Here is a 27,468-nt window from a genome sequence, read left to right as displayed (position 1 = left end):
CGATTATTGTTGTAGTAGAGATATTGCTCGCTAGACTTTCAGGGTATCAATACGAACAATTTCCTGTGGTTCAGTTTGTGTGACCCTAAGGTTCAAAGAAAGTGTAGAATTGGTGATGTGGTCTTCTACAGTTATCTCATAATCTCCATGAAACAAGGAAAAATCAACAAAGCCTCGATCATTTGCTGTGATTTCTTGAGTCCCAGACCTCCACTCAGCAATCAGCTTATCCACAACATCTCCTGATGGAGTATTTTTGAAGTTGTTATCTGCAAGGGTGGTAACATTAAAACCCGCTGACAATGGACCTACAAACATGATGATCCCTTTAACCGCAGGATGAGAATATCCCTCCCTTAGTATCTCTTCCAAATATTGAGCCTGCCAACAAATTAAACAAGTGTACAACCTCTGCATTTCAAAATGTCATACCATTTTTTTTTTTTTTGGAAAAATACGCACAAATAGAACTGAAGAAACACTAAACCTACAATGAAATGGCCCCGATTCTATTTTTATTAAAATTTCGTAACCGATCCTATTTGCACATGTCCCCGTTGCTTACTGCTTTAAAAAAATTAGAATACCTGATTAGGGTCTTTTGCCACATCCACTTCTGTAAGCCATATTGGCAGTCCTGTTGCCCCTAACATGTCTATAGTAGATCTCATGTAAGCAAGGTTTGGCTGACCAGAAACAAAGTGGCCTTGCAGCCCTATTCCTGCTGATAGATTTGCATTTCTGGGATACGATAAAATCTCTTCAAGTTTCTTCTTATAGTTGGCCGCACCTGCTTTTGTGTCTTTACTATATTCGATGGAGTTATACTCATTCATGAACATAACTGTACTAGGATCAAGCTGTTGAGCTGTGAAGTAGAATTCTGCAGAAGCATTTTTGCCAAGTTTGTCCTCAAAGAATCTGAAATGAAGATTCTCATTCACTACATCCCAAGCAATCAATTTTCCTCTGTACCTAGAAACCACTGAGTTGATTCTCTTTTCTGCTGCTTTTCGTAATTCCTCGGGGGAAAGGGATTTAACCCAGTTGGGCTGGGCGTTGGCATTGTCCCAGAAGACGTTGTGGCCTCTAATCGAAATTCCATTCTGTTGTGCAAATTTAACCATGTCATCTGCAATGGTATAGTTTTCTTGGCCTTGTGTTTTCTCAGTGCTGTACCACTTCATCTCATTGGTGAAAGTTGTCCATTTGAACCTTGACGTGAACCAATTCTGGTAATCAGGGCTTGTGAGGATGAAATGGTTCATTCCACACCCAAATGGGAAGTGTGACTTGACTTGCTTGATGGAGACCTTAGCTCCTTTTAGAGGAGCTTTACTTGCTTGAGTTAGTTGCAACTTCACCCTTTTCTTACGTACCTGCAGGGATTTAAGTGATCAAAATTGTCATGAAATTACATGAGATGACATGGTCACAGATCCCGTTAAAGCGATCAAATTCCCCCTCATATGTAAGTATAATGCAGACCAAGAAGGGGAAAATGACTCATTTTTAAGTAGATATCTGTTTGATAATTCTGGAATGATTCTAGCTATTTAAGTTATGATATTGTAATCAATCTAGCGTGTTATCCATAGATTCTATTACTAAGTATACACCATTGATGTTAAATAGATGTGATTCATCATGCTTGGGTTTACCTCATTGATGCTGTTGTCTTGATGGGATCTCCATTCATCCTTGGTGAAAGGTTGCAATGAGACATTGTCCATCCATATTTCAACTGATGTATTTTCAGCCTACATGAAATGATACATGAAAAGCATAATCAGTCAGCAAACTCATTTAATTTTGACCTTCTGATGGCGGTGGCATCAATTCGAAAGCAATGATTCTTTTTTAAGTTTGTAGTTTTATCAGATGAATAAAATCCTGAACAAAATGGGAGAACTTTTGAATTTCTAATCAGTTGCGGTGATTATATACAACACAAAGGTTGCCAAAACAAGATGGTTAAAGTCAAAATCAAATTTCAACATACCTCGAATAGAATCTCAATTGGGGTTGTGAAATTTGCTACTATGCCACCTTTTAGCAGGGTCCAGCATCCTTTCTCAGCTATTACATCGCCACCAGGTACAATATCTCCATTGGGAAACTTAAAAACAACAGCTACAATCTCACTTCCTTCACTGACTTGAACAGAAGCTGAAAGTTTTCATAGTTTGGCACAATCAAGTAAGAATCATGTAATGATTTACATGATTAAATCACTAAAAAAATCCTGCAAAAAGTAATTAAATCACCTGAACACTATCAGAAGAAACAAGTAGCCAAATCTTAAAACCGTACGAGACATAAATTGTATTCCATAAAGCTTTTTAACTAGTTACCAGAAAAGCTGTAGATTTTCCCTTCCTCGACTTGAACCATCTGCGAGAAACTGTCTAATGGATGTGTTCTATTGTGTGCCACAATGAACCTGTTTCCATGCTTTGACGTTCTTCGTACTTCTATCCTCCCTTCTCCGAAAGCTTTCCATCCTTCTGTGTTGTGATTAAATTCTGGATTTACCATAATTCCTCCTCCATGCAAAGGACCTAGTGGTTCTACCAAGCACTGTTTGATCAAAATTTATAGAAAAGGCATAAAAAAAATCAGCTTTTGGCCTATGTTAACTTTAAACAATGTTTCAAAGACTTGCTGAAGCTGGTACTGATATGTATTTCCAAATTTAATTGTTATAGTGACAAACTTTTGTAAGCAAAATAAATAATAATTGTGGACAGTTTAGGAGTTGATTCTTGCTTTTGTAGTTGTCGAGTAGTTGTACGACGAAGCGTGGGTTCCATGCCCTGTAGCAGTTGTAAAGGTTTACATAAGCAAGAATTTATACGACAGAAAAATTGATTGCAGTATGATACCCAAACTAAAGGAGGAAAATAGCTTCTAAATAAACAAGATTAACATCCTAATTAATGCTTAATCAGTTTTCTTTTTGTACAATTAAGAATATTTTGTTCAAATAACATGCAAACAATCTTTCTCTTTTCCATATTTGGTTGGCGCATTATATTTTCGGCAATCTTATGCTTGTGCGTGAGAGAGAGAGAGAGAGAGAGAGAGAGAGACCGAGAAAGAGAACAATGCATGAAAGCAATAAGGTGCAAGCTGTTGTGAACATCTTGATCACTTCACAACACCAACGGCCTTCCTTCCTCACCCGATCGAAAAATATGGTTCAAATTTTGTGGAAGAATGACGGTAATGTCACAAGTGAAGAAAATAAAGTTTGGAGCAAATACTGAACAATTAATGCAAAAGGAGGAAGGAAACCCTGCAGTCCACAGAACAATTAATCAATCTTCAAAACACAACATTATGTGGTATTTATAATGTACTATAGAATTGTGTAATTGGTATATTAATTTCTAAACTTTTTTTTACATGATTATTTTCCAAACTTATGCTCCCTATTTCGTTCAAATTCTCTTCATCATCCCACATTTGATGCTCTCATATATGACAGATCATGGGGATTTTAATTACCAAATATAGATACATTCATCCCCCTGCTAATTGAATTTGAAGGTAAATGAAATCTTAACATTCTCAAAATTAGTATTATGTAGTAAATGCATGAATAAGAAAAAAGAATAATTGTCTGGCGTTTCTGAACATTTGATGTTATTAAATCTTTGATTATCCATGTAATGGACATAAATTTGTGTTTTAGGTTCATTTAAATTCGTACTCCATGACAGTTTTCTAGTAAAAATTGAACAATTGAGAAAACTCTTGGGTAGAAATTGCAGACATTAGTTTAACCCCATTGGCTAAAGTGGGTGTTCTCCGTTACGCGCTCGAGTTCGAATCTCCCCAATCTCGAAAGTCTATGGTTTTTTTCGGCCAACTTCCCAAAAGTCTATTGTTTGGAAGGAAAAAAAAGCTGTTAAATAGAAATAAAGAGAAACCAATTAATGTGGCAATAAAGATTTTGTTCTGTAGGTTGTTGCGCCAGGATTTTGTGATAATACTGTAGAGATCTATATTTCTTAATATGTACACGTTGTGATGTTTCAGTTTCAAGTATCAATATGAACATGGACAATGGCCTATGGTTCAGCCTATGCAACTCTAAGGCTTAGAGTAGCCGAGGTATTAGCGATGTGATCTTCGGCAGTTATGTCATAATCTCCATGGAACAAAGAAGTATCGATAAATCTTTGACCATCTGCTGTGATTTCCTGAGTTCCAGAGTTCCATTCCTCAATCAGCTTATCCACATCTCCTGATGCGTGTTTTTGCAGTTATTCTGCAAGGTTGGTAACATTAAACCAGCTGACAAATAGACCTACAAACATGATGATCCCTTTAACTACAAGATAAGAATATCCCTCGATCGCTAGTATCTCATCCAAATATTGAGCCTACAAACAAATTAAACAAGTGTAAAACTTCTGCGCTTGGAAATGTCATAAGCCAAGGTTTTGGTTTTCAAAATTTTACCTGATTTGGGTTTTATCGACATCCCGTTCTGTGAGCCATATTGGCAACCCATTGTTAATTAATCCAGTATTTTGTTTTATTATATTAACACCCCATAAATTGTTGAATAAACCTCACATACTTAATAAACCCCACATTTGCTTTTTCAATTAAAAATTATCTTAATACACCACACTTACTTCCCCATAATACTCTTACACCCCACATTCTTAATATACACCTTACATTTTCTATATGTACCCCATATTTTCTATACACCCCACATTTCTCAAATCTTATAAAGCTTTTAATTTGGACAAATAATGCCGACTAAAATTTTGATAAAAGATGCCGCCTGAGATTTAAAGCATATGTGGGTTGTTTTCAATTCCATCAAGATGAATACGAACATAAAAGCTTGAATAACGCATCAAAAGCAAGATTAAATAATTATCAATGTCGTCAAAATCACTAAAATAATAAATAATATGAAGTCTTACCTTATGTGAAGCTTCCGAAACATTGATTTCGTGTTTCATTCGTCAAAAATAAATTTTCTCAATCAACATGTTTGTAGTTTCATTGGTTAGAGTATTGTTCAATAATGGAGGGTCGGAAGAGTTTTGATAGTTGAAGAAGATAAATAATACGTTAAAAGTGATTTGGGGTATATATATATATATATATATATATATATATATATATATATATATTTTTTTTTTTTTTAGGGTAAAATACAAAAAACTACCTCAACTATTGGTGTCACGACACTTTCATACCTCATCTTTTAAAATTGACAATGTCATACCTCATCTTACGAATTTGTGTCAATGTTATACCTTCCTTTAGTTTGGCCCTTTATTTTTCAGTTAAATGCTGATGTGTCTTGATCTGAGACCCCTTTTTTATTAAAAAATTATTAAAAACTAAAAAAAAATCATTTAATATTTTTTAAATATTAAAATAATAAAGAAAAGTTATTAAAAAAAAAAAAAACCAACATCACAACATCAGTTCGTCCCCTTCCCCCCCCTTCTCTCTCTTCTCCCCATCTTCATCTTCTTCCCCCTTTTTGCAACTGCAACTCAGAAAAAAAAAAGAGAAAAAAAAAAAACCAATTTGTTTTCCCCGCTCCCCACCCCCTCTTCTCCCCGCACCCAACCTCCCCACCTTCACACCCACCCTCTGCACCCATTACCTGCAACCCAAAAAAAAAAAAAAAAAAAAGACCCAGATCTTGTTGAGGTGGAATCGGGAAACCTTCGCCAGGGCGATTCCAAAGGTTGAGAACCTGGGGTGCGGAGAAAATGGGAGGGGGGGAATGGGTGTGGAGGGCAGAGGGTGGGTGCCGGGGGGGGGGGGTCTCGGATCAAGCCACGTCAGCATTTAACGAAGAAATAAACGGCCAAGCTAACGAAAGGTATAACATTGACACAAATTTTAAAGATGAGGTATGACATTGTCAATTTTAAAAAATAAGGTATGAAAGTGTCGTGTGATAGGAGCATATTCATGCGACTTAAATGGCTTGTTCTCGTACATTTACGTTATGTTTCTTTAGTTATTTTAGTCCTTTATACTTCTTTCGTGTGTTTTTAGGTTCATATGGCTAAGGAAGCAAAAAGATGCATTTTGGAGCAAAATCGGACTTGGATTGGATAGCTTATGTTTGGAGCAAAAGGAATGGACGAAATTAAAGACCAAACTATCATAACCACCTATCATCACTTATCATCACCACATATCATTCATTTATCACTTAACATATCATTCATTTATCACTTATCATATCATTCACTTATCACTTAACATATCATTCACTTATCACTTAACATATCATACACTTATCACTTATCATACTCATAATCATCTACACATTTCAACCATTTAAACACATGCATTTCAACTCACATGCACACCCACCTCTTTCCACCTAATCCACATGCTTTCACAACCTAGAACACATGCACATTCACCCTAAATCAATCACATACACAACCTGCCATCATTTCTCCCCCCTTTGCCGTGCATTGCACATCAACACATTCCAGCTTTTCTCCTTCTCTTTGCAGCCACACTTCCACATGCATTCCCTCTTTTCCTAGCTGTTTTTCCATCATTATTTCAACCTAACATTCACCCACATGCACCCTTTAAACAAATCCAAACATGCAGCCACATATTCCACCCTTTTCCGTGCAAAACATCTCCATTTCAGCACACTCCACATGCAATTCCAGCTTTCCAACCTAGCCACATTCACATGCATTCACTCATAATCATTCACCAAACTTGCAGCCACATTTCCACCTATTCCTAGCTGTCATGTTCCCTCTCATTTACCTATAAATAAGCATGCATTGCAGCCACAATGCATTCATTCCATTCACAACACAACACACAACACAAACACACATCTTGTGCCGTGCATCACCTTCCATTTTGCACCATTTTTTCTCCTCCATTGCAGCCACTCCAACCATTCCCCACTCCATTCCACATACACCTAAATCCCTAAACATCTCCTTAGACCTTGTGCTACAACAACGAGGAAGAGAAGAGTGCCTAAACGTTCATACAATTCAAGTTTGAGTTGTTGGAATGTTTAGGTGTTTCTTTGATTTCAATGTTTAAATTCAATTCTCTTTGTTTTGTACGTATGAGGAATGTAAGAGAAGAGTGCCTAAACGTTCATACAATTCAAGTTTGAGTTGTTGGAATGTTTAGGTGTTTCTTTGATTTCAAAGTTATGAGGAACTAAACCCCCTTTAGCTAGGGGGTGATTCGAAACGATGTTTATGTTTGCAATATGAATTGATTATCTTTGGTTGGAATTTCATAAGTTGTGGATTCAATTTGTTTAACCGTTTGATTGATAACTTATTTATGTATGTTTATTGAGAATGCGCACTTAATTTTCATGCATGAATATGACACTAGAATATAAGTGAGTTTCACCTAATCGTTATGAACTTATATTCACAAGTAGTGGAGGTTGCTTATAAACAATCGCGTTAAATGAATTCTTGGCACTAGTTTCATGCTTTTCATAGTAACGAAGGCCTCGTCAACACTTATAGTTTTCATGATGCTTAATGATCTTTGATTGTATCTTTATTGTGCTGTTCACGTAAAGGACTTTTGGAGAATGTTGTGAATTGCGTTGCGCAAACCCATCCAATTCATTAACTTAAGGAGAACTTGACGGTTAATTTAAGCGGACCTAATTAACCCGGAGTGTTGAGTTTCATAATTTATCGAAAGACCAACTGAAAATCAATCTTGTATGCAAGTGTAACATGTGTGGAGAAGAACCTTCTAGCTAGCATTCCATCCATATTTTCATCACATTCATATTTACATTCTGCCGTTAATTACAATTTGTCCATTTAATTTAATCTCGTCCAAACACAATCCCCCCTTTACTTTATTGTTCAATTTAATTAGAAATCAATTTAGTTTGTGTTTTTAGAATATGGTTTAGTTTGGTGTCTTATATTGTGTTTTTACGTTTTTGAGTCAAATCCAAGTGATTTTGCAATCCCTCCTAATCCCCGGCCTAGAACGATCCCTACTTACATACTTACTACAAATGATAAAAAGAGGGTTAATTTGTGTGGTAACTAATGTTGTTGATGCAAATTCGTGAGATTTTATCACCCATAACTTCAAGTGTTGTTCCTTGCTGTTTTAAGGTGTTTTTAAACTGTTTTAGTGTGTTTTGTTTTATAACTCCAAAAATCACATAAAAATTTGAAAAGCCTAAAAAGAGTGTTTTGAGTCGTTTTTGTGTGTTTGTGTCTTAGGGTACCTTCCAACACAATGATAAGGATTTGGTTTGTAATTGCATGACTGTTAAAAAGAGTTATAAACATGGAGAAAAGTGTGATTTACTCTTGGTATATGCTTGGTTATGGTTATAATGTATGACTTCACATGCAATCATAAAAGAAAAATTCGTTTCTGTAACATGCTTGAAGGAAGGAACTCATAATAACGCTACATCCCTGTGAGACTCGAGCCATTACTTTCTTTGGAGAGTTATAATCTGTGATTCTTTGTTTTCTAAAGTTGTTGCATGATCTCATTATTCCTTGCTTGGTTGCTACTTAGAATGCAATTGTATCATGATAGAACTAAATGCTAGAACTTATATCCGTTTCATTCAAAGCATGACATTGAATTGCATAACATATATCAAGATGAAGTTGTGTAGTTGCCACCATAGACAAATAGCCTTACTTCCCATATTTCGTATATGTTGTAAGTTTTAACCCCGTTGAGCCTCGTTTAGCCTATTTTCTTTGCTAACCACATCACCCCTTACCTAGCCTAGAGTAGGACTTTCCTATACCCTTGTTCTTGAAGTATAGTGAGCATGACTTAAATGAATTCCTTTTGAGTTACATTCTGCAAGAAAATGAGTGTGGGGGAGTAAAAGTTTGTTTTTTTTAAGTTTATATGTATGTTTTGAGATTCAAAAGGAAAAGAAGAAGAAAAGAAAGAAAAGGAGTGAAAATAAGTGAGAATGAACTCACGAGCGTTGATGGTTGAAGAAAGGGTCCAAAAAAGATGAATATGGCCCTAAGTTTTGTGTAATTCCCCCTTGGGTGATCAAAGTTGACTTCTGCATTCTAAAGGGAATTCTAAGTGCCTAATTCAATACTTTGCTCACTATTGCTTAAAGAACCTTTGTTTTCCATATCCTTTCATTTTTAGCCAATTACCCCAAGCCCCGTTACAACCCTTGACTTCTATCTTGAGTGTTATGTATTTCAATTGTTTATGTATTTCAATTGTGGAGTTTGAATTTGGTATGAGCATATGGTGTCACTGGTTCTCGCATCTAAGTAGTAGCATTCCATTCATGAGATCATATCTAAACATGCTTATTAACTCCAGAAATTGCTTCCTTTGAAATACATATATGTGAGTGTTCGTTTTTATGTTTACATCAATCTTCTCACATATAACTAGTTTAGGGTGTGTAGTCAGAAAATCTGAGTGAAAACTGAGTGCATATCTTTTAAGGAATTGAGCAAATTCTCTAAGGCATGTTACTACATTCAAAACATGGTTTTAAATGCTTAATTGTGAACTAATATGTGGTGACTATGATTAAGTATGTACTTAAGTGTAAGGATGATCAAAATCTGTGGGAATGATGATTTTTGACATGTCATGTGCATTGGAAATCCCTGAGGCAACGTTGGAAGGTTTAAGATTGTCTTTGGTTTGTTTCGTTTCGTTTTATTTTGTTTTTTTGTTTTGCTCGAGGACTAGCAAAAGCTAAGTGTGGGGGAATTTGATAGGAGCATATTCATGCGACTTAAATGGCTTGTTCTCGTACATTTACGTTATGTTTCTTTAGTTATTTTAGTCCTTTATGCTTCTTTCGTGTGTTTTTAGGTTCATATGGCTAAGGAAGCAAAAAGATGCATTTTGGAGCATTTTGGAGCAAAATCGGACTTGGATTGGATAGCTTATGTTTGGAGCAAAAGGAATGGACGAAATTAAAGACCAAACTATCATAACCACCTATCATCACTTATCATCACCACATATCATTCATTTATCACTTAACATATCATTCATTTATCACTTATCATATCATTCACTTATCACTTAACATATCATTCACTTATCACTTAACATATCATACACTTATCACTTATCATACTCATAATCATCTACACATTTCAACCATTTAAACACATGCATTTCAACTCACATGCACACCCACCTCTTTCCACCTAATCCACATGCTTTCACAACCTAGAACACATGCACATTCACCCTAAATCAATCACATACACAACCTGCCATCATTTCTCCCCCCTTTGCCGTGCATTGCACATCAACACATTCCAGCTTTTCTCCTTCTCTTTGCAGCCACACTTCCACATGCATTCCCTCTTTTCCTAGCTGTTTTTCCATCATTATTTCAACCTAACATTCACCCACATGCACCCTTTAAACAAACCCAAACATGCAGCCACATATTCCACCCTTTGCCGTGCAAAACATCTCCATTTCAGCACACTCCACATGCAATTCCAGCTTTCCAACCTAGCCACTTTCACATGCATTCACTCATAATCATTCACCAAACTTGCAGCCACATTTCCACCTATTCCTAGCTGTCATGTTCCCTCTCATTTACCTATAAATAAGCATGCATTGCAGACACAATTCATTCATTCCATTCACCACAAATCAATCACACAACACACCATCACAAACACAACCTTTGTGCCGTGCATCCCCTTCCATTTTCCGCAGTTTTTCTCCTCCATTGCAGCCACTCCAACCATTCCCCACTCCATTCCACATACACCTAAAGCCCTAAACACTTCCTTAGACCTTGTGCCGCAACGAAGAGGAAGAGAAGAGGGCCTAAATGTTCATACAATTCAAGTTTGAGTTGTTGGAATGTTTAGGTGTTTCTTTGATTTCAATGTTTAATTTCAATTCTCTTTGTCTTGTACGTATGAGGAACTAAACCCCCTTTAGCTAGGGGGTGATTCGAAACTATGTTTATGCTTGCAATATGAATTGATTATCTTTGGTTGGAATTTCATAAGTTGTGGATTCAATTTGTTTAACCGTTTGATTGATAACTTATTTATGTATGTTTATTGAGAGTGCACGCTTAATTTTCATGCATGAATACGACGCTAGAATATAAGTGAGTTTCACCTAATAGTTATGAACTTATATTCACAAGTAGTGGAGGTTGCTTATAAACAATCGCGTTAAATGAATTCTTGGCACTAGTTTCATGCTCATCATAGTTACGAATGCCTCGTCAACACTTATAGTTTTCATGATGCTTAATGATCTTTGATTGTATCTTTATTGTGCTTTTCACGTAAAGGACTTTTGGAGAATGTGGTGAATTGCGTTGCGCTAACCCATCCAATTCATTAACTTAAGGAGAACTTGACGGTTAATTTAAGCGGACCTAATTAACCCGGGGTGTTGAGTTTCATAACTTATCGAAAGACCAACTGAAAATCAATCTTGTATGCAAGTGTAACATGTGTGGAGAAGAACCCCTTGGCTATTCCATCATCCATATTTTCATCACATTCATATTTACATTTTGCCCTTAATTATATTCTGTCCATTTAATTTAATATCGTCCAAACACATTTCCCCCATATTTCGTTAAGTCTTAATCATTCGTATTTGTTTTATTTTTGTGTCTTTAAGCATTTGGAGTCATAAACACTTTCAAATTCGTCTAAATCAAGTTCTAGTTTCTGTTTGAGTCAATTTGATTGTTTTAGGCAGTTTGAGTATTTCAAAGCTATTCTGAGTCATAGTAGTCTTGTTAAGAGTCTTTGCATTTAAGTTTTGTGTTTTCAAGTCAATTCAAAATAGATTAGCACCCCTAGTTAATCCCCGGTTAGAACGATCCCTACTTACATCATTACTACAATTGTCACAAATAGGGTTTAATTTGTGTGCTTAACTATTTTCGTATCATCGTGACACTAATAGTTGAGGTAGTTTTTTGTACTTTACCCTTTTTTTTTAATTTTTAACCTAATAAGGTCAAAATTATCATTGCATAGTAGGATAAATAAGTTATTTAATATTAAATTTTAATGTGGGGTGCATTCAACATTTTGTGAGGTGCTAATATAAAAAAACCAAAAGCATTTAGTATAAACCATTTTTATTAAATACAACATTCACCAGTTTTATTTTTTTGATATCATTCTAGTGTGTGTGACCTACTAGATTTCAACTAAAGTTGGGTGCAGTGGATAATTTGATTAATCAAATTAATCTAATTACATAGTTAGAACCATTGTAATTCAACCTTGTAGGAATATCCACAAACCAAATAGTAACATCTAGCAATGACTTTCGGCTACCCTAATTAGTCAAAATATGTTTGAATTCATACAACACTATTTAGAACCTTAGTTATAGTTACAATGCAATTCGGTTCCTCTGTTTACCATCTTTCGATCAGAAATTTTAGAGCATGGAACATTTGTCAAACTCTAAGCATGAATATGATCACCATGGTGTATCTCTTATACATTGCTTTGACCAAAGATTTTTGGAGATAGATCATCAACGGGCTACTAGCGTATCAAACATTCATGATTACCTAGAAGGTAACATATTCCTTGTTGTGCATTTCACGTATCTCCATGTTGATGCACATGATTCCAAACCTTACACTATTGAGCTCCACTATTGTTTGAGAGCTTTTAGGTGAGACCAAAGATCACATTCATTAACACGAGATAACTAGTAATGTCTCAGGTCTAAGAATTAGATGCATCCATAACTCAGAAGTGTTGTACGATTGGCAAGTAGTCAATCTTCCATTCGTACACTTCTATGGTTGGTCAATGTTCAGTGAATTCGATCTCATAGATGAGTACCCTTATGTCGATTCTATGTCACTACATGCTTAATATGAGACTTACTATAGAATACGACATAAACCAGCTTTTGCAGATGTTTGATAGTCCTTTCGATAATCCTATGGCTAGGAACATAATTTAAGATTTAAGATCCATAGGGTACATATACCAAGATTGGAACATCTCTGCAATCCTACTAAAGTTATTCCTTGGATTCATCCTAGCCAATAACAAACCTTGAATCTTACTACTCGATTGATGGATGTTCTCACTTGCCTTGTTTTTTTTTTTTTGTCAATTACTCGACATTAATTTGACTTGAATAACCAATTACGTGTTGCCACATTAATTGTTTTCGAGCATATTTCAACACATGAAAGACCTGTTTATATTCATAGCATTGTTAATCCCTAAACCATGTGCTTCATGCAATAATATTGATATCTATCTTCAACCATTAATAGAAGAGTTGAAGAAATTGTGGGAAGATGGCATCATCACCTATGACCAAGGTTCTTAAAAACGCTAGGCGCTAGTCGGATGGTGGGCAGCGGTCTAGCACCTAGGCGGCCTATACGGATTTATGTAAATTTATTGTATATCTTGTAAATAAGTGTTTATTTACACTTAAAAAAAAAAAAAAAACTATACTTGTATGGATAATAAAAGAATGATAAAATGCAAAAATAGAAGTAGAAGATTACACAAAGTACATCTATCCAACAAGTTCAATATTTAAAAAACAGTAATCATATAATCATAATGAGGAGTATTCTTGGATGATAGACCAAATTCTTTTTGTTCATGATCCTTGCATTGGATATGACATAGACTGAATTATTTAACCTTGTTGTATCTAGTTTTATTTCTTTTATTTGTATGTATCCCCTCATAAGTGCTCCAATTCATTTCATAATCGGATGAACTTTTAGTCAATCCATCCTTTGCAAATTAGGTACACCAGTTCATAAGTATACCACCATGAAAACTAAAAAAACAAAAAGCACACAATTAATAAAAAAAAAAAAAAAGAAAAGAAAGAAAAACCCAACTGCCTAGGACCGCCTAGCTCCAGACCGATTTTTTGAAATGATGCACTAAATCGTGGCGGGCCTTCACCACTTAGACCAATCTTTAGAACACTGCCTATGATGCGTTTAGGAATGGTCATTCACATTGCAACCTGCTCTCTTGTGGACTTTTAATGACTTCCTTACCCATGCAACCTTGTCAGGTTAGAGCACAAAGGAAAAGTTTGCATGTCTTCACTTAACTATAAGACTAATTCAACGTATTTGCATTTTGGTAAGAAAATTTTCTATTTGGGACATCATTGCTTCTTGCTCATAATCCTTTTGTTTTGTTGGCATCGAAATGCATTCAATTTGTTTGATGAAATGGAGTGTGCACCGTCGACAGGTGCGAAGTGCCTTCGTCTGTTGTCCACACTAAGGTATGGTTTGGGGTTAGGTGATTTTAAAAAAAGCCGGGAGAGTTTTTGGTGTTTGGTAAACACCCCAAACCAGTTTTTTTTCAATTCAGATGAAAAAAGCTAAAAAGTGGAAGCTGCAAAAAGTAGCTTCAAAAAGTGGCTTATTTTCAAAATTTCTCCTGATTCCTCACACTTTCAGGAAGAAGAACAACGTTGCCACGTCCTGGCGACCCAGCTCCAATCTGTTGATCAAGAATTGCAAATCGACGGCCCAATCGTCCATTTCTTCATCGCCGTCTTTCTCCTCCCCTTCATTGCTTTCTCCGTCGCCATCTCTGCCTCTAGCTCTGTCATCATAAATGGTGAATTTCTCAGCCTTGAACGTGAGGCTGGAGCACACAATTTCAAAAACTCCTGTCCCGTAAGTTCCATTAAACCTTAATTTGGAGGTGGAGTAAGAGGAGAAGGAGAAAATGAGGATTGGGGCGATCCGATTGAGGCTGAAGAGAGAGTGAGCATTGTTGTCATTGCCAAAGAAGAAATCGTTGTCTAAGGTTCCAACGCGGGTGACGTAAAGAAATAGGCAGTGTCGTCGGCGGAGAGAGATCGGAGAAAAGGAATTGGCTAGAGATTTGGGAGAGCGGTGGTTGGTATTGCTGACGCTAGCGAGGTCGAGGCAGGAGATGAGGGATTTGAGAGAAAGGTCGCGGTCGACGAAGGAGGTGAGGAGGTGGGTCCTATTTTTGACGATTGTGTGGAATGAGAAGATGAGGAGGGAGAGGAAGACGAAGGTGAAGAGGTTGCCAGCGAACGACGTCGTGGCTTGTCATATCACATCTAGTATTATACCTTTTTTTTTTCTCTTTTTTTTTTTTTCCAAAAGCACATTTACAAAAAAGTTTACCAAACACTCTGTTGCTTTATTTCGTAGCTGCTTATTCTCACAACACAGCAAAAGTAGCTTTTTTCAAAGCACAATCATACCAAACCAGCCCTAAGTATTGGTTTGGGATTGCTTAACTTTTTTTATAAGCAGGAGTGAAGAAAAAGATGAACTCTAATTTGTGTTTGGTAACTCAAGCAAACCTAGCTTTTTTTTCAAAATCATGGGCATTTAAAGCAGAAAAGCGAAGAAGCGAAAACTTCTAGCGTGATGTTTTGGTAGTGGAGTGATGACCCTTAGCACATGAGTTTAGATTAGTGTTCTTGCTGGGGGGTTTGAACAGGCGTTGCCTCATCCAACAACTCCTCAAAGCTAGAGACGATGTCTTCAACGACCATTATCCGCCTTTCGAGGTCAGCGAGCTTTATCTGTTCCCTCATTCGTGAAGGTTTTCGAAGCTTATCACAGAAGCATAGATTTGTAGCAAGCTTTCTCAGATTCGCTTCATGGTGGGACTATCTTTCATACTAGAGAAGTCGCTATGCTCAGAGGTGACGCATGTGCAGTAATATTGCTTTGGAATAGCCATTGCAGTGATGGTAAAGTGATTTGGTCGAGAGGAATATAAGTTCACTCTTAATGAAAGCACCAATTGTTAGAACCAAATTCGCGAACCACCGTCAATGGTGGAGATGCACAAATCCGTTTACCTACAAAATAGTAAACAACCGTAAGTATCCAAAGACCTCACCAGGAGGGGGGAGGGGTAAAAAACTCTCTGATGGTCAAGGTAGTAAGCAATATTATGAGACTCAAGCAGTAGACAAGAGAATAAGTGTACGATAATTACATTACCTGAGATTAACCTAGATGAGGGTATTTACACTAGTCGAGATAGAGACATTTTAGGATAAGGAATCTGTATGAAACCGAGAGAATCCCTGAGGATATATAGGAAATAGATATTAAATCTTCTTGAGAGTGTGATTACTTGCCGCGCAATCCAATCCTTAGATTGTAAGCACTCCAAGAATATAGTAAGTTTGCTGATTCTCATGTCTTGTGGAACAAGCATGGTCAATCCTAGTTAAGTCTAACGACTTCGCCCACTACTCCGAAGCAGGATGATGTTGGCATCGTTGGTCCGTTTATTCAACTCCGCTGGGAAGTTGTTGAGCCCATTATCGGACTTTTGAGGCATTCTATTTCGATCCGCCTTACTCCGGTCCTAAAAAATCATGATCCCACATTTGTAATCATAACTTGACAATGTTTCATGTGAATGAGGATTTTAGCATAAATGTGTGATTAGAAAGGTTATAGGTTATGTTAACCTTACAACATTGTTAATTCCATGTTGAAGCACTTGTTTGGCAGAAGCTTGTATTGACGATAGGGTATGAGCACAATCACTAGCCATTAAGTAGTTTTGATCTCTATTCAGAAACGCAATTATAAATATGACATTTGTAGACCATTTGTAATCCAATATAAATCAACATTTAAACGGTCTACAATGTAATGGAATTAAGATTGAGATTTGAACCCTTATATCAGCCTTCTGAATGTGTGTCTTGAATTAATCCAAATAAGGCTGATTAAATCTTTGATAGACATGTGATTATAATATAGGATTTCGGTCTCCTTCATGGACGGAACCTTAATACCTTAGCCAACATAAATACTAAGGTCCCTACAAACCTTAGATACACAACAAACGTTTCCAATACAATAGTTATATCTGGCTAGATGCTTTGTAGAAGACTTTAGTATTGTTACTGTCTTCATCCTCTCATATTCGTCTTCAATGAGCCCATGACTACCGCTTCGATCAGGTTAGCCACTCCTTTTTGTGTTAATTATATAGCCATTAGCACTAGCCTCGTCTACCACTGGTACAGCAAACAAAGGATTTGCGTAAATATATAGACTCGGGGTCTTTAATATTCTTAGTGGGGCATTATCTCAAGTTCCAACTACACAATAAACCTTTTTGGTGAAATGTACATGGAGGTAGTAAACTTGAAATGGAGAAATATCATGGTAACTTCATCAGAATGCTAATTCTCCTTTTCAAGTTCATCAATGAGTGTCAAAATTTCCGCTGTCCTATCTACTTACCTAGGAGACCTGTTGTTTGCCCTGGTAGTTCCAACTTTTTGGCCTTTTCTGCTTAGAATACGGGAAATTTTGACACTCAGTAACGGAACACAAAGTTTCTAATCAAGGACATGGCATTCTATCTCTTGAAGTCCAGGGTGATGCTGCCGATGTGATTTTTTATGTTCTTAAATAGGGTCACTTGGTATTAAAGTAACAACATACTCGCAAATTTATATAAGAACATAATCAATTAGTTATTAAGAGGATAACATTAACAACACACAAAAGGCAAGATAGCATAAAGCTTGTACTAAAACCGCAAGACAATAAAAAAATTCAAACAGAAAGTTGGATCTCCAAAGGTTGGTGGGACACAGTGGTTGGTGCCACATTCAGTGTTTGAACCAAGGACGAATTTGTCACCGCTGATGGCCGAGTGATTTTCACTTTGTAATCACCATGGGAGAGAGAGGACTCAAAGAAACCATTAGCGTCTGTCATGCCAGAAGAAGTTAAGCCAGCCCTCAAACCCCATTCATGTAACAGCTTGTCAACAACATTACCAGTGGCCAAGTTGCGGAAATTGTTATCGGTCAAACACATTCTGTAGCATCCCTGAGGTTTCCAAGCAGACCAAATAATAATTCCTTGAATCTGAGGGTGAGCATATAGCTCTCTCAAAATTTGTTCCAAGTACAAAGCCTGCCAATATAAACAGAAACGCTAGTCATACTGAAGCACATCATAAATTTTTCCCCATATAACCATAAACTCTAGCTATATATAAATTGAAACAGCTTGGGTTTAGAAAGATCAAACGACATTATTAGTTCAATTTGTAAAGTCTAACACCTTAAATTGATCAAATTTTACCTGATTGGGACTGCTTTTCACATCTAATTCTGTAATCCAAATGGGCAATCTTGCAGCAGCAAGAGTATCGATCGAAGCTCTTATGTAAGGAAGGTTAGGAGCCATACTAAAATGAGACTCAAGCCCAATCCCTAACTGTGCATTTCTGTTACCCGGAAAAGTTTGTATCTCTCTCAGCTTTTGAAGGTACTTAGCGGGTGTAGATAAACCATCTCTACTGTCCTCAACGGTGTTAAATTCATTCATGAACATGGTGGTTGCTCCATCAGTTCTAATAGCCATGTTATAAAAAAGGGCGGAAGCTTTTGAACCCAAGATATGTTCAAAGAAATTAAAATGTAAATTTTCATTCACCACATCCCATGCTATAACTTGCCCTCTGTATCTATTGATAACAGAGTGAAGCCTCTTGGCAGTGGCCGCAAAAAGTTGCTGCTTAGTGAGTGATTTGACCCAACCGGGGGTGTACTGGGGATCTTCCCAGAACACATTGTGGCCACGGACTGCAACATTGTGTTTTCTCGCAAACTGAAGCATGGCATCAGCCACGGAGTAATATTCATGACCCCAAGAAGGTTCAGTGCTGTACCATTTCATTTCATCTTCAAATGTTGTGACTCTGAACCTTGATGTGAACCAATTTTGATAGGCAATGTTGGTGAGGATGTTCTTGTTGATAGCACACCCAAAAGGGAAACTTGAAGACTTTTGTTGTATGGAGATTGTTGCGTTTTCTAGTGGATTACCTTGTGCATCAAGTGCTTGAATTCTCACATTTCTCTTACGAATCTGAGATATCATAGTTAATTAGTCTTTAAATCGAAGTACAATTCAATCATCAACAAACCTACTCTAGATAAATAGACATGATCAAACTCACTTTGGTAATGCTTTGATCTTGATGAGACTTCCATTGCTTTTCGGTGAATGGTTGCAATGAGATGCTATCAACCCAAATGTCAACAGATGCTATGTCGCTCTGCGGAGTACATAAATGCAAATGTCAACAGATGCTATGACACAAGAACGCACCGCAATTATAACTAGAAGACTACTTGTACACTCTTGCCTGCAAGTATTGAGTATTACCTCAAAATAAAGCTCAGCTGGGCCTGATGAATTGACAGTTAGACCACCTTTGAGCATGGACCAACAATTTGATTCGGCAACAATCGAACCAGCATACACGAATCCACTATTTGTCTTGAAAACTGCTGTTACTGGTACACTACCGTTACTCACTTGTATCCAAGCTACACTTGCACAAAACAAATATAAAAAAAATATTAATTTTTGGAAGGAGTGCATGATGACTTTGTTGCAGTATATATAGTTGCCCGTAACTAATTCTGTACCAGAGAATGAATAGAGCTTGTTCCTTTGCAAATAAATTTTTTGAGAAATACTGTCATGCGGTTCATTTCTGCTATGTGCCACAACGAACTCGTTGCCTTGTGATTCTCTGTGTTGTAGTTTTGCATTGCCAGAAGCAGACCATCCTTTCAAGCCATGTTTTAGTTCCGGGTTTACGATGATGCCTCCACTGTATTTTGGTTTATGAGGCTTTTCCAAACACTGTACAAAGGGCAAAAGATAAAAATTCAAGAACTTAAATTTGTTACATTCTAATTCAACTAACAAAGCAAGAAATTCCAGTGAAAGCAACTTGCCTCAATACTAGCTGTGTAATCATAAGATAATGCGTTCACTTCATACCCTGCACAACATTTGATTGAGTAATGAATTGTCAAGAACTAGCTACAAAAGTTAATAGTGATTAATTGTTCGTTCGAGAACTGCGAAATAAGCCAACAGTTACTATGATTCATTGGCAATAAGGGTCGGCTATAAGTTTATAACGTGACGGCTCTCATGGTGAACATTGCTTACAAAAGATGGTACATGATAAACAAACCTGCAAAAATGGAAGCGCATAACAACAGAAGCAAATTGATTCCTCCCAAAATCTTCATTGTATGTTGTTTGCTTGCTAATTACAAACCTTAGAGTGAGAGCGAAGAACCATATGGTAAGAGAGCATATTATGCTTTGTATTTATACAGAGATGAACGCTGATATTTATACGTAGAATATGGCTAAATATGGCTAGATTTTAGCGGGAATATTAAAAAAAAAAAAAAAAAAAAAAAAAAAAACACAAAAACATGACACCGATATTTATAACCATATCCCATCAAGCAATTAAAGATATGAGACGATATGTATATATCCCGTATCAAGCTTTCAATGATATACGTTGTCTTAATAATTAATTTGACTGAAAAACCCAAAAAAAATTATAATTGTTGCGGGATATTGATGTCTGTCTAGTAATTGGTGTAACTGTTGTAACCGTTAGGTCATTAATCCCTCAAATGAATAAGTCATTCATTTCTCAATTAATTAGGCATTTGATTCTTCCTATTGAATTAGGGGTATTTTTTGTAATTTTCCAAGATAGCCACACCACAAGTCTAAAAGCTAGCTATGCCTCACATTGTAAAACACTACTAGAAATTCTCGAATAAAATTCTTTCATTCTCTCTCAAATTATTTTCCGCTACATCAATACTTAATTTGACTGACATTAAAATTAGTTTCCGCTACATCTATAAAATTCTTTCATTCTCTTTCATTCAGGGCTGGTTGGTTGGCTATGTTTGCCTAGTCCTCAACCCACTTGGCTATATTTTGGCCTCGTGGGTACCAAATCTTTTTTGTCCCAACCCTTCATTGGAGATGGATTTTGTGTCAAAACAGGCTATATTTTGGCCTAGAGCCATCGGTTTGGTTGGAGATGGCCTTAGGACCTTCATGCCTTACAAGCTCGAATCAATAGGCTGTACAATTACAAACCCTAATGTAAGACCTTATAAGCTTTTTCTATATTTCATTTTTAGGTGATATTCCTCTTCACCTGGAAGTGAGAGGTCCTATATTCGAATCTCGTGGACGACGAATTCGATACCAAATTAGGCTACCTATTGTATGGCTTAGCCGAACTCTCCCTCCTCTTAGTGTAAGAATATCGATGTACTCAAAAAAAAAAAAAACAAAAAACAAAACAAAAACAAAAACAAAACGATTTTCTGATGTGGGACTCTTAGTGTTGTGTTAATAATAAAAACCAATAAGTGGATTGTGAGACGAGGGGATGAGTCAATCGCTAAGACCCGTACCCCCATGGCTTGGGTCCTGATGTAGCGAGTAGGGTGTGCCGAGGGGACGAGTCAAGCACTAACTGACCATGGGTGGTATACTATCATTACATCTCAAATAATTTGTTATTTGCTACCTACCCGTAAAAGATAGGGCGTGCTCTGTAAAACTTAGAGCCAGACTGTGATCTGTTGGACCTAGAGCCGCTCTCAACCTTCTCGTACAACATATCACTTAATACCCTGCTTAATTACAAGCCCACACTATTAGCTAGGCTCAGGAATTACAAATTATAATGTAAGACCTTATAAGCTTTTCTCTATTTCACTAACTTGCCGATGTGGGAACTAGGTGTCGTGTGAATTTGTAGTATAGGGATTGAGGATAACTTGGATATATGTTATCAGTAAAGAATGATCGCCTGTTGACAAATTTACCAAAACGAAATTGTGGTAAAAACTAAAACAACAGGACAAGTGTGTGGTCGACCAAGAAAATTGTATGAAGCTTTCTATTTTACAGTCAACTCTAAAGTAAACGAAAACAAGTGTCTAGTCGATCAAAAGAAAACAAAGCTTTATATTTTGATCTGGTAATCTTCTATAAGGTCAATTGGTGTCTCTGCCAAGAATAATGAGAAAGTCGTCCCAGCCTAAGCACATAAGCAAGAGCGAAAGCACAAGCAACAGCAAGGGTCCTCCACTTTTCTCTAAGTGTTCACAAAGCTACAAAGGTTCTCTCTGATCATTCTCCAGATTTCTCTTGTTTTTTCTTTTTCTTGTATCGCAAGAAGCCTATTCGAGTATTGTCAAATCATAGAAACGTTACTATTAGTCGCATTCTCAAATCATAGAAAAAAAAAATTGGTAATTTAAATTATCATTGCGTTTACTAATTCTTGCTTAGTCCTATGCTGGTTTTTCTATTTTGATTTTTTTTTTTGAACAAATTGATATTATTTGCACTAAGGAAGAAGGGGTGAACTTTAGCCCGAGTGTGAGATTTTAAACTCTTATCTTGGCCAACATCCAACCAATCTTAGTTTTTGGGGATTTCTATTGACATATAAGTAATTTTCGATTTTTTGTTCTCAGCCTAACTCCTTCTTAGGGTAATTGGTGCTTAAAGCTTTTCGTTGCATATGAAACAACAGATAGAGAGAAGATGTTACATAAATATGAGCATTCTACAATACCCGTTATGCTTTTTATACTATCTTATGAAATTTTATATGATGGTGGAGAATACAAGAATTAGCATGAGGAAAATTCTCTTTGTGCGTTACCAAACATGGGATATACCAAGGAAAATGAGAATAATATTCATACGTAGCATATCCATTCTGAGTAAGTGAACTGTGAGCATATGAAGAGCAAAAGGAAGGGCTTCTTAGAGATCGAAATTTCAAACATGAAAGTATCGTCTATACTCTGAAACGATCTTATGTTTATTCATCAAATTCACCGTTTATGTTACCACACAGAAGGAAGTACAAATACAAATATATGTTTTGCTCAAAATGTAAAAATAACATTATAATCGACTAATCGGGGGAGAAGTACATGAAAAACTAACAAGGCTAAGCCTTGCATTAGACACTAATCAAATTGATACCGAGTATCAAACAGTCTTTTCCAACGTTAATTAAAAAGTGGATCGTAAAACATTAAGAAACAGCACACCGATGCTTTCAAAGGATGGATATAGGGTGGTCATCCTCAGGCCATATGCAGAGATCCATCTTGAGCTGGCCGCAAGAACTGATATAATCAGCTGGGATTAAGTGGAAACCTGTTTTAGGAGGGCTGTCATCAATTATAATTCTTGGAGTGCTCTTTGTGAAAGCCTGTAATCTTAGGCGATTTCCCTTGGTTTTTACAGCAAGGTCATAGAAGAAACCTCCTGTGGAGCTGGGTTGAATACAGCTAAGCGTCACGGCATTTCCTAGATCTTTAACACAATGGTTCTTGAGAACAAATAATGCACCTTCATTCTTTTCTTGGAAAACCACAAATTTGTCAGTAGCTGATAAGGTAACTGGAAAACTGCAGTGGTACTCGAATCGTTTTGCCGAACCAAAATGTTTACGCCTGAAGTGTTGACATATCTGCTTGGATGAAGCGACAAAGTCACAGCCTAGATGGGGACATGAACAAGGCGAGTACACACACGTCTTTTGATGTTCACTTCTTTTGTCATAAGTGACCGACTCTTTGCATCCATGCTTGGCATTTCGGCATGATATTGTTGAAACTGATTTAAGGATCTTCTCAATTGCACGGCAACGATTAGAGCAAATGGACCCGGAGCAGGAGGGACATTTGTTATTAATTTTGCCGATGCAAGAGGAGCAAGCTATATGCCCATTTTGATTACATTGGAAGACAGGGATGGTCAAAGGTTCATAGCAAATTGGGCATTCAAACAGATCTGGGTCAGTTAGGGTTAGGATAGTTTTATCAGACCTTTCATTATTTTCCTCTTCGTCTTCAACTTCGATTTTATCTTCTTCTCTTTCTTCTTCTTCACTTCCGTCACGATAGCGATCTTCTTCTTCACTCCTGTCACGATAGCGATCTCCTTCTTCATCACTCCTGTCACGATAGCGATCTACTTCACCTCCGTCGTGATAGCAATCTACTTCACCTCCGTCGCGATAGCAATTTACTTCACCTCCGTCACTATCACTTTCATCTTCTTCTCTTCCCGCGTATCCCCGACCTCTTCTGGCTCTGGATGCCCTAACCATTGTAACAGGAATGAAGTCGTGATCACTTTCCTCTTCTTCTCTTTCCACATCTCCTCGAACCCTTTTGGCTCTGGGTGCCCTAACCCTTGTATGAGGAGCGAAAGGATTCGGACGACTCAGACGAGCTCTCTTGGTCCTTCGGTTGATGCTGACTTCTTCATCTGACTCTTCACTTGGAAGGAAACCAGGTGTTAAATGGCGCCGGGGCCGCATCAGTACTTCTTTCTCTAAATCTGAATCTCCATTGCTCAACGTCGATGATCTTGCCATTTATATACAATGAATAAATCAATGCTTTGTAAGCCCTTATATATAGGCCACGCGTACGCCTCAGTTGGAAGAATATCAATCCTAATACAGGTTCGTTTTGCATTTCTTTGGGAGCAAGAATTCAAAACAAATAACGAAACAACTTTTCATAAAAGGACGGGATACGATACGATTCAATTTATGTAATGAATACTGATTTATCATAATAAATATTTTCCTTCGATTCGATTTATTTAATGATAACGATTTATCATAATAACTACTTACTTTCCTAAACAGATAATGATTATCTCGAAATTACAAGTAATTCTAAAATTAAATGCTCCATGAAAATCGGAAAAAGAAACAATGAGAGTTGCAGAGTTGGTGTCACATTCAAACTCTGATTCCAAGGAGAAATCTGTGGCTGAAGGTGTAATTTTCAGTTCATAATCTCCATGGGAAAAGGTGGCCTCAAAGAAACGGTTAACATCGGTGGCGCCGAAAATCACGCCGTTCAAACCCTATTCATATGGAATAGCCCCAGACTGGAACAAAGGATTATCCCGGACCTATGCCGAGGTATTGACTGTGATTCTCAAATATTGCAAAACAGAATGTGATAATAGAATCCAATAGAAACAAAGACACAGGGAACGAGCAACTGATAATTCAGATACCTAATAATACCAAACAATCTTTTTCCATGAATGTTAAAACAGCGGATTGTACAAGTTAATGTCCAGACCAAAAAAAGGAATTATTGCTAAGCTACACGTTTACTTGCAAAGGATGGAGCGCAGCCATACGCAGAGATGATCAGCAATCACCCGGCTTGCAGTGTTGTTTGTGAAAGACTACAAACTCAGGGAATTTCCCTCAATTTTCACTTCAAGATCGTACAATAAGCTTCCCAATAATGTTACATACAAGTAGGTGCGACAGAATGTCCTAGACCTTCAAGAGTTGTCTATGAGGATAAGTAATACTACACCATCTTTTGTGTCCTTGACAACTAAGGCCACGGAAAAACTGCTGTGGTACTCGAATCTTGCTGCGGAATTTACATGTTATTACATGCCTTTTGATGTTTTTTTCTTATGGTAAATGACAGACTCATTGCACCCTTGATGTTTTGGAAGTATATTGTTGTAAATGACACAAGAACCTTCTTAATTGCGTGGCAAACAATTGAAATGAATAGACCCATAACAGGAACAAGGGCAGTGAAACTTTTACGTTCACGGAAAATAACCTTCATTTAGTAAAAGAAACCGTATTGTCACAAACCATCTCAGCCATGTAAAGTGCTAAAAAACAACTTTCTTACACGTCTTATCCCATCCATCAGGTTGTCTATAGCCTTTGTCCCCTCAATTGGAGTATCATCCATCCTCCGCGGGGATGAAAGTTTATGTCCAAACTTCACATGCACTATTTTCTCTTCTTATAAATTGCACTTCTCATTTCCACATGATTACCCACACTTTCCCTTATTTCCTCCACTCAGTTCTCCAACAAGCTTGTGCTTTCATATTTCAGTGTGCTTTTTGGCTCACATGTAATTTTTCTATTTCGAACTCTTATGGGACTGTCAAATATTTCAAAAATTCCACTTAATTTTAGGGTTCCAAATTCCTCTTTTTACCTTCTCGACTTGATTTCGGTCAGCAAACCTCACATTCTATTTCTCATGTTGAGATGTACACATTGGTTTAAATATGGTGGGACTCCACCGCACTTTGAGATGGTCAAGATTCGTGACCAATATCATGTTCCAGTTGACATGCACCTCAGCCCACATCCTACCAGAGTCCACATGTATTCAGGTTTGGTATTTTGGCCGAGTTCATTGTTTTGTCTCCAGACCACTTAAGGGCCATTAGTTTCCCGCTCCACCCCATGATCCATCTCATCCTATTCTTCACAAACACTCAACCTATGCAACTGAACCGAAACTCTTAGTTGATTATGTCGACCTTCCTGGCCTTGGGTTTAAAATTAGGCGTATCCTTAGGTTTTAGAGATTGTCTCTATCTCTTCGATTTGATCACCATTAAGAGTGAAGCTAGTTTCTTTAATTTTAAACCTATATATCACAAGAAATTATTTTCATTGGATCCCTTAAGAACTAGAGATTGGAAGATCTGCCTCTTCTAATTTCAAGGAATTAGAAGGCTCCTGAGCTGTCTCAACTATCTATTCCTTCTGTTTTTGGTCCTAATTAATGGTTTTTTTTCAAGCATTTGATTGCTGTAATTTAGTGGAATATATGAACATCAATTTGGAGAGAATTTTCTAAATAGAAAAGAGCATATGAGGATCGACAGAGAAGAGGGGAAAAAAAAAAGGACAGTAAGGAGAGTATGTTAGAGTCAAAAACACAATTAACAATTAAAGAGAGAGAATTAGTCATAATTAAAAAAAATTCAAATTTTAATTTCTAATGTATATTTGTTTAATTTTCATGACGTCTTAATAATTACAACTGGGCTAACCTAATGGTTTAAAATTTGTATCAAATCTTGTGTTAAAAATATGGTGTCACGGATCCACCCCTATATCTATACATACATATATACATGGGAGAGGATCCGTGGCACGACAAAAAAAAAAAACCAAGTTTTGGCATGACTCTTTGACCATCAGATGTATACATTTTTAATGGTTGAGACGTAATCTAAATAGTTCAATTAATTTTCTTTTTTCAAATAATTATAAATTGAGAATAAAAAGATTTTTATATTCTCTTTCCTATCTCATTAACTATTTTTCATTAATTTTTACTTTCTCCTTTGACTGCTTCTTCTCCCACTTCATTGTTCATCCTATGTATAGATATCTCCCATGGCCATGCTATTTGGTTTCTAAGTTTTTGTTTTGTTTTCAAATTTCTTCCATCTTGATGATCGAATCTTTCTGCACCAACCAAACTTTTGTTTTCTTTATTCATACCTGATTCTTTATATCCCTTGGACTGTTTTGAACACATACAGATGTTCATTCTGTATTCAGACCCGATTCTTTTCTACTCACCAAGAAACGGAACAACTATGGGATTTCTTTTGCAGTAGATGAGTCTGGAAGATCTTTTCCAGTAAGGTTACTAGGTTCAAATGGTTGTGGCATGTTTGGGTTCCAGTAAGGTTGCTAGATGAGTCCGGAACCACAAACAACAAAA

At 36.8% G+C, this 27,468-nt stretch overlaps 2 protein-coding genes across 2 annotated transcripts; both read right to left on the bottom strand.

Annotated features, from left to right (window-relative positions):
• Positions 1 to 30: 30 nt before the first annotated feature.
• Positions 31 to 3,145, bottom strand: LOC137728190 (endo-1,4-beta-xylanase 5-like). Its single transcript, XM_068467053.1, has 7 exons — positions 3,094 to 3,145; positions 2,770 to 2,816; positions 2,355 to 2,580; positions 2,003 to 2,169; positions 1,662 to 1,760; positions 588 to 1,379; positions 31 to 381 (listed from the first exon to the last, which is right to left on the bottom strand). Exons 1-7 carry the CDS (start codon positions 3,143 to 3,145, stop codon positions 31 to 33), a joined length of 1,734 nt encoding a protein of 577 aa, XP_068323154.1.
• Positions 3,146 to 17,593: 14,448 nt separating this feature from the next.
• On the bottom strand, positions 17,594 to 20,103 carry LOC137728189 (endo-1,4-beta-xylanase 5-like). The gene is made up of 7 exons (XM_068467052.1): positions 20,046 to 20,103; positions 19,801 to 19,847; positions 19,486 to 19,705; positions 19,220 to 19,383; positions 19,011 to 19,109; positions 18,131 to 18,919; positions 17,594 to 17,959 (listed from the first exon to the last, which is right to left on the bottom strand). The coding sequence occupies exons 1-7, from the start codon at positions 20,101 to 20,103 to the stop codon at positions 17,594 to 17,596; spliced, it is 1,743 nt and encodes a 580-aa protein (XP_068323153.1).
• Positions 20,104 to 27,468: the final 7,365 nt, after the last annotated feature.

Source organism: Pyrus communis, chromosome 3, assembly GCF_963583255.1.
Source record: "Pyrus communis chromosome 3, drPyrComm1.1, whole genome shotgun sequence".
NCBI classification, from domain to species: Eukaryota; Viridiplantae; Streptophyta; class Magnoliopsida; order Rosales; family Rosaceae; genus Pyrus; species Pyrus communis.
Note: the sequence above shows the minus strand (reverse complement) of the source record. Positions and strands in the feature narration are given on the sequence as shown.